General features: G+C 39.6%; 1 protein-coding gene across 2 annotated transcripts in view; it reads left to right on the top strand.

The window, feature by feature from the left end:
* The first annotated feature begins 4,198 nt into the window (after nucleotides 1-4,198).
* The window catches only part of glra4a (glycine receptor, alpha 4a), a 47,130-nt gene continuing 38,624 nt past the window's right edge, over nucleotides 4,199-12,704 (top strand). For both annotated transcript variants that reach the window (XM_020594609.1, XM_020594602.1), the window contains exon 1: nucleotides 4,199-4,561. In XM_020594609.1, coding sequence (XP_020450265.1) covers nucleotides 4,522-4,561 — 40 coding nt within the window. In that variant the 5' untranslated portion in view covers nucleotides 4,199-4,521. The remainder of the gene's footprint in view (nucleotides 4,562-12,704) is intronic.

The raw sequence follows: 12,704 nt of genomic DNA, 5'->3' as shown, positions 1-12,704 counted from the left end.
CAGTAGTGTTAATGAAAAACTCATTTTGAAGCATCTGTCCTACAGTATAACGCAAAGATGCTTCACACAGAGAAGCAAAACACTAAATTAATATTAATCACAAAGTAAAGGAAAAGCCAGCTGAAAAATCCTGGCTAAAATGTTTTATATTCTGTAAAAAAGCTACTAAATGTTGTAAACAAACAGCATCGGCGTCACACCTTGGACTTAGAAATTGTTTCATTGTTTAAACGTTAGCACTGAGGAAACACAACATCTTTACATTTTTTACTGACCATATGTAGTGGATTTGAATGAAAGTTTGTCCATGATGCAAATGGTGTTATCTATCAGTTTTATCCAAACTTCCAGACTAAATTATGTCTGTAGTAATATACAGTGCCAGGAAAAAACTTGTGTGAAGTGTAGATATAGAGTATTTGGAAGTAAGACGGCAGCCAGTTGTTACCAAAGCCGTTGCAGATCCAGACAGCTGAGATATAACCAGAGAGGATGGAACTTTAATCTTGTCACCGTGTAAGTTTCTCTAAACATTTTGAGGATAATCATCTCTTTAGGTCATAAAAACCATTCACAAAGATTTTTGTATTCACACAGACTAACAGCCATGCAGAATATTATTTACTCTGCAGCAGAGCATAAGGAAGAGGTCAGGGCACAAACAGACTACTCCAGCTATAGGTCAATCCCTCAGGGGAGGGCTGAAAACTGGGATTTTGTGCCAGGCTGAGCAGCCATTTCTCAGGGATTAAGAGGGTGAAAACCCATAAAGGTACAACTTAGCCAGTTAAAAACACTTTCACAGCAAATGTACAAATGCTGAATGTGATGGCAACATAATGGATTGTTAGAGAACTACACAGAAATGTTCTTAGCCATTTCTATCTAACTTTACAAACGTCAAGTAAGGAAACAAGCTTGTGATGTCGTGAGGGAAACGTCAGGGCCAATGTTAAATGACATCTACTGTTACCGAGTTCAAAGTCGAGGTTGGAATGTGAACCTGAATAAAGCAGAGTCAGGGCTCATGGCTATATTAAGATAGAGTTGGTCCCTTTCTATTTGGTTGTACACGTGAAAGGAAAACAGGAAAGATTGATCACCACAGCTGGAATCTGACCCTTCATTGGCAAGTCAGCCATTTGCAAAGCTGAGGTCAGGGCAGGGTGAGAGGTCACAGTCTGACAGACAAGATTAAAGGGCAGGCATAGGAGTCTTATCAGCAATATTTTATTTATGTATACTTGTCTATCCTCATGTTACAAAATTAAGAAACTAGGAAGTAGTTGGCTGAACTTCAGTTGTTAAACAGATCATAAAATATTGACAAACTTGTGTTTATAGCTGATTTACTCTCAGTCAGGTGCATCTTTGCATTGGCTAACATGCTTTTGCACTATGAGTGTGGCTTAAACTAAAACTACAACTTCATTTCAGTGCAGTGATTTCATCTCTTCATTTTATTTTCAGATTCCTGGATATAATATACAAGTTAACCAATACTTTAGCAAAGCTGGAAAATAACTACGGTAAGTACATCTACTTAAGTACACTTTTGAGGTGTTTTTATGTTACTTAATTATTTTCATTTTCTGCTACTTCACACTCACTCATTTTAGAGAAAAATATTGTACTTTTTACTCAGTACATTTTTATGATAATTTTAGTTATGGGTTATTTTTCAGAATGAGAAGAATGAAACAAAACATAGTATAATTAAAAGACTTTAGTGGTCCCTGATGGGAAATCCACAAGCTACCCAACAGTATGCAAGATACTTCAAATAATGAGTATATAAGGTAGCTAACTATATACCTATGACACATATTTCTTCAGTAGGCACTAAGGGGCCTGTTGCTGTCTTTGACAGACTTTGGTCTTTGCATAAGCTTCATTAAAATCCCTAGAATGACCCAACCTTATCTAAAAAATACAAACTCACTTGACTCAGATTCATATCTTCATTGCTCAGGTCTCAGCCTGCTTAATGGGGTATGGGACACCAATATCAATCTTAATTTGGTGAAAGCTGCTTTGCTTCATACAATGGAGGATGACAGTGGTCTCTGTTCAGTGACACATTCTTTGGCCCCAGATGTCAGCACTTATGTTAGAGCTGCACTGCTATATAGCCAACTGTCAGGGAGAGTGGTCTAGCTGCCAGCAACAGAAGCCCTCATCTTTTAATTTCCTCTCTTGGTTTCGCTCTCCTCTAGCTCGCCCTCCACTCCCCAGCTTCCTCATCCTCACAGAGCTGGCCTCTCAGGTTTCTGCGGCTGGCTGAAAAGAAAAAGAAATGCAAGACAGTACAAAATAAACCAGAAGGTTACACCAGTGTCATTTCTGCCACCAGACACCAAGGGAGGCATTCTAATCAGATGTTTATATTTCACATCTTTTGACTCCTACCCATGGGGGTGAGAGTGTGTTTGCCAGCTCATCCAGCAGAGAGAAACAAACACAGCATTTAAATGATATTACTAAGAATGAGTGTAAAATTATCAGATTGAAAAGCCAGAAAGGTGTATGATTTCTCAGTCTATCAAATGAACACAAATAAAATGCATTCTGCTTCACTGAAGGAGAAATCGTTGAATAATTGTGTAAGGTAAAGGTCGATCTACATAGATAAGAAAAGGGGGACACCTCTGCCTGCTTTGGATCTGCTGGGTAAAGCCCACTCACGAAGACAGACGACTTCAGCAGAGGCAGTTTGATGGTCAAACTACAGTATGTGAGTGATGCGTCACATTGTGCTATGAGCTCCAATACAGTGCCCGAGATGGAGGGAGACAAAGGACACATGCACTGGTCTGTAACCTAAGTCAATGCATGTCAGAAAAACACTTAGCAGGTATTAACTGACAGAGATTCAGTCTTCACTGGGTAAGACAGTCATTAGTCACCAAGGAATGGCTACCACGCAATTTGGTAGAGTGACTGTGTAATGTGGACATTTCTACCTTTGGTGACTGTTAGTGATAGTATCAAGACATTTCCAGAAAGCAACGCACACCATTTTCACCCAACCCACTCAAGCTTAGATTTACTCAAGACTATATATTGGCATTGAACGTAATCTTTGGGTTTTGCAGCGTCGTCTAGCATCAGTCGTTCGTTCTGTCACTGGGTGAAATCAAAATCACACAGAAATTAATGGAAGAGAAGTGAGTTTACAAGACCTTTGTAGCTCAGTCATCACCTCTGCTTGAGACTAGAGCCTCAAGGCAACATTAGCAGCTACAAGCATAATATCCCTGAATCTTTGACCAAACTATAAGCAGTTGAACTGCAGTTTGAGTTTGTAGGATCTAGTTTTTGACAAGGAAGAAAACTGCACAGAATGATTTAACACACCTCTGGTTCTGCTGTAATGATTTTGATTCCTTCTCTTTTGTTTTAACTTTTCATTGCGTATCAGAAATGATATGTGTGTGCAATGTCCAATCAATGTTATGCTTTTCAGCTATGAAGGTATTTTGGCAAATATGCAATCCAGCAACCTCCATTTTCATATGAAACAAACATGGAGCATTAATACTAATAATCCGGAGGCTTTTTTCAGCATTCCATGCTGCTGCCTCCTGTGGCTGGAAATAAGAACAAGGCTGGAGAGAACAGAGTTGGTAGGCCAGAGAACCGAAACATTAAGCTGAGAGATGATAAAACAGTCAGGGCCCAACTGCATGGTTCTGATAAAAATTGCTAAATCGTTGTGAGTTTGTAACATCAAGTGCTTTTTACACAAATAAATTGTTTAGATAAAATGTTGATGTTAAAGGCATTCCACCCTTAACAGCACACGCGGTGCCCTCTAGTGGTATAAGGGGCACAAAAGGAAAAGACTCAAGAAACCCCCCCAAAAAACTCAGTAGAATCAAACTTCCCATTTCCATCCCATCACACTTGGCTCTACTCCTACACAGAATCAAACTTCATCCTCCTCTAACTTCTCCCAGCCAAAGTCTTTATTGTCTTTATTAGTGTTTCACTCATTAGCCAGTGTGTACTCAACACTGCAGTTTAGCTCATCGTCAGAGCCATCACTCCCTCCATTATCATCACGGCTAATTACACGTGAAGCCAGCAGCCATCAAAACAAAAGCTACTGTGCCTTTAAGTCTTTACCCTGTTCTTTAATTTTTGGAGCGAGTGGAGAGAAAAAAAAAGGCAGGCGAAACCACACTGCCACAAAACACACGCACACTGCCAGGCAACCCGACACTGCCCTTCCACACAAGTACCAACACACTAACTGAGTGACCAGTGTCCAGCCGCGTGAAGCACAGAGTCTACTGTGTGTGGATGCGTGCAGCCCTCTGGACTTGGTGGGAGGGGGAGAAGTTTCCCCAAAGACAAGCTTGGATCACTGAGAGAGACGATGCCTTCCTCCCGCAGCCCAGTCTCCCAAGCTGCTCAGTGGATTTGCTGATCCTCGAAATTATTTTCTCCAAGTCATTTAACGGGACTGAGGAGAGATTTTGAGCCAGAGGATGCTCCCACAGGTCATTCGGATTCTGTATGTCTTGTCTTTCTGCTTTTTCCAAGGAGGCTTTATCAGGTGAGGCGCACCAACGTTTATGATTTTCTGTTTGTGTGAGTTGTTTTCTCTTTCACCAGCTGCTTTACATCAACTTTTCAACCATTACAGTCGACACTACATCATATCAGCAGACTTTTTAACGTACTGATGTATCTCTTTAGAAAAGCATATGCGCAAATGCGTGTTATTGTGGATACGAAGTAAAGGTTTGCGGTCAATAACTAAGTAATCACAAATATTGCTACTATTTAATACAATATTATTAAATGAGAAAAAGATTCGCGGCCTTTTATAAAGCGATAATTCACGCAGCCGTGGGCATAATTTCACCAAAACAAAACAAAACAAAACAAAGAATCCGGCCTTTTACGCACAAACGCTGATCGTCGTAATGAAAATCAACATTTCAGAGTGTGAAAACCGGCAGCAAATAGAAATGTGTAATAAGTCTATACCCACAAATTAACAAGAAATATCATACACAACTGCATTAAAACCTGTCCGGAGTACTTGTGGACCTCCCGATTGGATTACAGGATTAACTGGTGGCTTTTTTGAGGAGGCTAAGTAACGTTTGACTCCAGGATATTCATGGGATGATTAACTATTTACCACCAACATATGAACAAAGAGTTCTTTGGGGAAAATGTATTCATTGCATACTAAATGAAACCTGAAAGACGCTTGCATAATAAGAATTTGCATGTTTTTTCTTCAAAAACAGAAAATGTGTTTGGCACTTTAAATTATTGTAAGAAAACTGAAACAATCTCCAAACGAAACAGAGGAAACAAACGCTCCTCTCTTTCGCCCTCTCTTCCCCTTTATTCTGTGCTTGTCCTACCACCACACCTCATGTGTCTCTTTCTGTCCTAATTTACTGACTCAGTCTAGCTCCAGCAACAAGCTCCCTTTTCTCTCTTCCCTTTCTCCTCTCCTTCCTTGCTCTCTCTCTCTCTCTCTCTCTCTCTCTCTCTCAATGGCAAAAACCTTTATTTGCAGTGAACACTTTCCTTATTTCATGCCCTGCCAACCTCAGGTGTGAGCAGAAGGGAATTAAGATCTGCATAATTCTGGAGCGGAACAGAGCTGTGACTCCATGAACCCAGGGGCGAGGAGAGCAGCCCTTAGCCTGAAGAGGAGTCAACTGACAGCACCCCCTCGGAGAAATTTTATGCTCTCTTTCAGCCTCTGCTCACCACGTAGGAAGGGAACGAGGAGGAGGAGGATAGAAAAAGGAAAGGATCGTGGGGGAAGATGAAGCCAGGTGTAAAAGACAGGCAGACTCTGACAGAGGTGTGCAGAGGTATGGGAAGAGGTGGAGGGTGGGAATAGGAATGTAGGAAATTGGGATAGAGAGAAATACAAAGAAGGTATTGAGAGGGAGGTTCATTTAGCTGAAGGTATCAGAGGAAGAGAAATGGTTCAAATAGCAAAGAGAAGTTAAGGTGAGAGAGGATGGAGACAGGAAGTGTTGTACGATTTATAAACATTGTCATGTGAAATAGTGCACAAGCTGGATGGTTGTCAGAGTAAATGGGAGCAAAGGGTATACAAAACAACAAAGTTCATATCGTCTGAGGGGCTGACAACTTTGGAGAGCTGTGTGTGTGTGTGTGTGTGGAGGTGTTTGAGAAAGAAACAGCGTTACGTCTTGTGTTGTAGCAACATTCTGTGTCTGTTGGACTTGAATGTCAGCTCAAAAAGGTAACCCTGAATCTGTCTGATTGCCTGAACCTATTCTGTTACACTACTGACTTTCTTGGAGTGTCTCAGCAAGTTTCTTTATTGGACCCCTAAAGGCTGAAACACAGAATAAAATGAAATTTGCTTTGAGAAAGTGATACGTTGCATCAGCTACAGTATAGCTGCTGTGTGCTGAGATGTTGGTTGAAATAGCTACATTTTTTCACAATCCCACATTTCACCATTGCCTACGGTTGAAATTTATGTAAATGTTTGAGCTTTTCTTGGTTTACGTTGCAGATCAGTTAGCTTGAGGCTGGAAATGCTGAAATAAAGGCTGGTATCAGTGCTGATTTGATAAAGTTCCGGTGATACTGTAGAACCGATTGTTGCTAAAAGACCTTTAGACTTTCTCAGCTGTGCTTTTTTACTCTGACAAGTCAAACTGTTGGCTGTTAAGAAGACATATCAAGCACTACACATGCTATATGCATTAGCAGCAAAGGGTGGAGTGGCTTTGCCTAAACAGAATCAGCCACACAAGATCTTTGAATAAAATAGACTAACTTGCAAAAGTCTAATAATATGTAAACAAGATACTGATTCTGAGCAAATATTGAATGCTAGCTTTTTCAGTGCATGGCAGTTTGATTTAATGCTATTGAAATGTTTTGCTCCAGCTGAAGTTAACAAGTGATTAGTGGGGACCATAGAGATGCTTGATGTAACTCTGTAATATGCAAAGCTCCCCAATCTGGTATGGAGCTTAAATTGTACTAATTGCATTTGCTCACAGTGGGATGTAACTGCAGTGTGGATTTGTTTGAGCTTCCTTCTAGTACAATGTTGTCATATAAACAATGCAAACTATAGCAGCTCATTGCATTGAAGTGAAAGGCAGAAGTTTGCGCTGAGAATCCCTGTTGTCCTTGCCTCTGATCAGTGAGAGAGAGTGAGTCAGAACTGGAAAAATCAGAGAAGAAGCCTCATCATTCAGTGGAACTGTGGTCACAGACCTGATTATTGGGTGCCCACTTGATAGTGCGTTCATGTATTTCTGCGTGAACATGAAAGTCAGAAGTACAGTAGATTTTAAGTGTAAAAAATTCATTCAAGTTGATCATAAATTTAAAACTATGGTTCACATCTTCAGAAAGTGGGTCAGTAGCAACATTATTGAAATAAACAAACTTTGAGTGATGTCTTTCGAGACAAACAATAGAAAAATTGCTTTAACCTAGTAGGGGATATAATAAGGAAAGTTATTTTTACTTTAGTCAGTGAGCCCTCACTGCATTGCTGAGACAATGTTCTGTGGGAGTGTGGAATGTGCTGTCACTGGGCTTACAGAAAATAAAATCCTCCCAAAAGTGTGAACATTGTTAAAAGGTATTTGAGATTTGCATTTCTGGGTCCAATTTGTTGTTTGGTAGCAAGGTTCTTGTACCCCCGTGGATAAGTGGCCCAATTAAGATGATGCATATGTCCCTAAGATACTGTGACAAAGGGAAATGTTCAGATATAAACAAATCAACTTTAAATGTCAGATTTCATAATCAAAGCACACGTTCTAGACTCCAGTTTGCATCAATGTGCAAAATGTGTGCTCAAGGCTGAGAGCTCATTATTTTCTGGTTCAGATCTGAACTGTGGTGAACAGTCCCTTTTCAATAAGAAACAGAACTACTTTTTGATCTGTGGGAACATAAAATCCATTATTCGCAATTAAATTTGGCATTAAAAAATTACTGTGATTAGTTTTACCACTCCTGTCTTACCATTCTGAGGCAAGAAACTACAGGCCAATATCAAAGCTTTCTTTTATGTCAGAAATCTTGGAAAAAGCGGTAGCAGGACAGCTGATCACTTTTATGGAACAGAATAAACTATTTGACGAATTTCAGTCAGGGTTTCGTAAGATGCATTCTACTGAGACTGCTTTACTTAAAGTCTCAAATGGCAATGATGACTGCAGACTCTGGTCGATATACAGTTCTGGTTTTATTAGATTTAACATCTGCCTTTGACACTGTGGATCATGGAATTTTGATAAATCGGCTACAGTCTGAGTTGGGGTTTTCTGGGTCTGTCCTTAAGTGGTTCTCTTCCTATCTTAGTGACTGAACATTTAATGTGGCTATTAATAATGTTATGTCTGAAGTGGCTGCTCTGTCCTGTGGAGCTCCACAGGGGTTGGTCTTGGGTCCTCTCTTGTTTTTATTATATATTTTTCCTCTGGGTCAGATTATCCAGCATTTTAAGAATGTGTCATATCATTTTTATGTTGAGGGTTTTAAAAAGCAGCTGAAGACACATTTCTGTTTGTTTTTTAATTGATTGGGTTTACAGATTTTTATTAACTGTTTTTATTCTGTTATTTGAATTGCTTTTAGGTTTTATGTATATTAATTGTGCTTATTACTATTACTATTCTGTGATGTTGTGAATGAAAAGTGCTATATAAATCAAGTTTACTTACTTACTGTCTTTGAGTGACCACTCATGCCCCATTTCAGCAATCTGTTATTAGGGATTATATCATTGTCTTTATATCATAATGGCAGCTCTGCTCCCAGTTTGAGCTTTTCCCAGCTGCTACACAGTTTCTGATAAATCGCAAGCTAGGGATCATGAAGTGGCCTGGTCACACCAGCATTTCCAACTGCAAAACAAAAGCCCTCAGCGAGCACACATACCTTCGCCAAGACAAAACATTCACTCACACAAATGAGTCCCTCTTGTGAAAAACGAGATATAGAACAATGTAAAATGCGTCCTAAAATCCTTGCTGCGGATCATCTTTTATGGTGTGATGATAGGCAGTTACACTGTGCCTCTTACCTGAACATTTCAGGGTTCTACTATAATTACAGCTCCAAGTTATGGCAGAAAATATGTGCTAAATGGGGTTTTCAGTGTTAAATTTAAATGGCTGTCCGATGTGGAATCTAGATCAGATTTCAGACGAAAAATTATTTTAACTTTTGATGGAGATATGATTTTTTTTATTTTGCCCCATGTTAAAGATAGAAGTTTTTTCTTTATTTTTTGTGACCTTGACCTTTGACCATTTTTAGTCAAAATCTAATGGTCAAAATCTGTCCGTGCCAAGCATGCTGATGATCCATCCTGCCGTTTGTCCGTAATCTTGCTAACCAACACAATGAACCAAAAACATAACCTCCTTTGCAGAGGTAATGAAATCAATTAATTCCAGGGAATAACCATAAGCTGGGGGTTGTCATGTGGAGCAATTCTATGTTCACACTGAGTCCAGTGAAATGCAACTCGCTGTGGCATTTTTGTGAAAAGGATTGTGTTGGCTGGGTGATGAGAGGTTGTAGGGGGAGTGTTGTAGACGTGTACGATACAGCTGCATTGTGAGTGGCTTTATTCATGTTTCCAGCCTGCGAGTTTCTGTTGTACCTGGGTTAGCCATGCTGCTAACATAGCCTACTCTGTACTCTTAACTATCAAAACACATGGTGTGTCGTTATGATGCGTTAACTGTGGCTCAAATTCAAGAGCGAATGCTCATGCTAACAAGGTACAAGTGTCTTCTTCCTGTGGGCATCCAAATTCTGACTGTCCCTCATACGTGACTGGTCAGTGCAGTGCCTTTGCTGGATGAGGTCACTGTCCGGTTCAGTGAAAGTTGAACCAGATCCAAGTTTTTCACTGCACGTGGCTGCATTGCTTTGCCGGGGGCCCCCTGCGGTGCTGGTATCGACTGAGGTGGACACAATCACCCATAGAAATGAATGGAGAAAGCTGTGTTTGAAACTCATTCTGCAAACTGGCCTGACAGTTGGGACCTCTGAAGGATTTCAGAACTGCCGTGTTCATAAATGAAGGGAGCTAGTGATCACTGACTTAGCCTTTCATGCGAGTGTAGCACTAAAAACTGAATTTTGAAGTATAGTGAATAAGAGAATAAGTTAGGAGGCATTATATTGTAAACTCCGACCAAACCATTATATGCTTCAAATTACTTGCATCAAAGAAACAAAGTGTTTCTTGCTTGATAGCTTTTAATTAAATTCTGGTGATAGTCTCATCTGGTACAGAAGTCTCAGCAACAGCAAAGTAATACCTCGAGGCTTGGAAACAGTAGCGAGAAGAGGACTGCAAAGATGGTGTGCCTTCGTTTTTAATGTTTCTCAACCCATAAGGAGTTGAAAATGAGGTTGTCAATAAATGTGTGTGGAAACTGAAAATGCCGTTTCTCTGTATATCTTTATCACACAGCGTAAAACTACACAAACTTCTCAAACGGAGGCCTTTGCATACTTGTTTAAACTGAAATTGAAACAAATAAGAAATTAAATGAGGTGGTTTCAGTATTTAATTTTGGGTTTTTCTTCTTCAAAAAGGACAATTGTACAATATCAATTGAGTGCAGCAGCAATTTCACCTTGAGTTAGACTGTCACAGACACTCTGGGGGCTCTTTTTCAAAAATACAGGAAATCCCCACACACTTGGCTGATACACAGACAAAAGTAGCAAGTAGTGCTGACAACAAGGAAGCATGGAAGTAGAACAGATGGGGTGTTTACATGAGTTAAGGACAAAAAAAAAAGAGGACCAAGCAGGAGACAAGAGTCGAACAGACGGTTTGCTCTTCACGGCCAGCCCCACCGTGAACAACAATGGTATACTTATCAATGAAATATGAAGACATGGGATACAAAGACAGTTCATCAGAAGAAAAAAAAACTACTCGAGCTTTAATTGTAACTTGTTCAAAGAGCAGTCAGAACAAGTCATTATTTATTTTGCTCATTGTCTGGATTTGTTTTTTCTACAACTAGTTTAATTTTATGTAGTAACTGTCTATGCAGCCACAAAAACAAGATATCACTCACTCTAAGCAAAGCTACTGTAACCAGCGTTCCTCCTGATTATAAATTTGCATTGAGCAACTCTCAATTAAAAAAAAACAAAACAAGATTTGGTGAGCACACATACTGGGCCACACAGTCTTATCTAAAATCCTTGAGAAGAAAGTATTGTCTGACACAGACCTAGCTAATGCTTCCATGGGCATTAGATTTGTGTTTGGATGTATAGTGGAGGTGACAGTTTACTGACAATCTTTGGCAGCCAGCGCCTTCGGTGCTGGGCTGAAACCTCAAGCTGAGAGATGTGACTGATGGTTTTATGCCCTTTCAATCAAACCAGATATGACCTTTCCCTGCATCTGTTATAGGCATTACAGTCTCATTTTGCCACAACTTTTGGCATTGTAATTTTCATATCATGATGCCAAATGGATAAAATCAGCAGCTTTCAGTAATATATCCCTGAAATATCCCAGTTACTGTATATTTAGCTTTTCTCTTAATAATCTCGCTATAATTTTAACAGCTCTAATCACTGGTTTCCACTAAACATCAAAAATTTTCCAGTGTGAAAGAGAAATGGGCATCTCTGACCATGCATCCGTGACCCGCCTTTGATGCCAGCTGAAATCAGAACCCCGACCCACTGAATAAGAAACACATTACAAAGTATAACTGCTGCCGTCAGAGTAAACTTTTAATGTCTGATATCTAGCTGGCTGATACTAAGATGGAACATTGTCTGGTGATCACAGAGGGAGCCACCAAACCCTTTCAGAGGTTCTCTTCACATGTCTCTTCATACACGAAGGATAAAAAGCTACGCAAATACAGTATATCCGTGTCCATTAGGGATGGGGTTCAATTGCATCGTATTGAATCTGAATCCAGTTCTGAATCTGCCTATCAAATTTAAATCCTCTTGAACTGATTATAAACTTAAAAACTGCAGCTGCAGAAGTCACCGGTTCCAAAGTACAAACACAATCAAAATAATATTAATTCTATTTTATCATTCAGTGAATAATAGCTTAATTTTGTAGTTCTTTTGTGGACCTGGAGTGGACCTGCACAACAACTCTGCTGCACATCTTGCTCCCATGCAGCATACATTCTGTTATATTCTTGTATATTTTTTTCTACTATATTGCTGCATCTGCGCTGCTAAAGTGCCTTAGATTTTGTGGTATTTATTTATGTACTTTATATTTCAGTTGTATTTTGTGGCATTCATGTGGACGGCAAAGTAAGAATTTCATTGTACAGGGAAACATGTTTCCTAACTGTGCATATGACAAGTAAACACTTTGAACTTTAATCTGGTCTGATGTGTTTGTGGTTAACAGCTGCATTGCTGAGTTATCATGGTTTTTATATGAATCAGAATCAGCTTTATTGGCCAGGTGCGACGGACACACGAGGAATTTGACTCTGGTACATCGGCTCTCAATGTGCAAACAGTAAACCAGCATAAGGCTGTGTAATATAACAAAATAACAATATTAACATCAACAACAAGTGCAAACAATGCAGATAACAAAGGAATGTTCATTGAAATTACATAAATAGGGATAAAACAGAGTACTTAAGAACTAGAGACCTGTACAAGTCTCTATAATCTGTATAAAGTAT

The sequence above is a fragment of the Monopterus albus genome, unplaced genomic scaffold, assembly GCF_001952655.1.
Source record: "Monopterus albus unplaced genomic scaffold, M_albus_1.0 scaffold2.1, whole genome shotgun sequence".
NCBI lineage: Eukaryota > Metazoa > Chordata > Actinopteri > Synbranchiformes > Synbranchidae > Monopterus > Monopterus albus.
The sequence above is the reverse complement of the archived record's forward strand: the minus strand, read 5'-3'. Positions and strand labels throughout refer to the sequence as shown.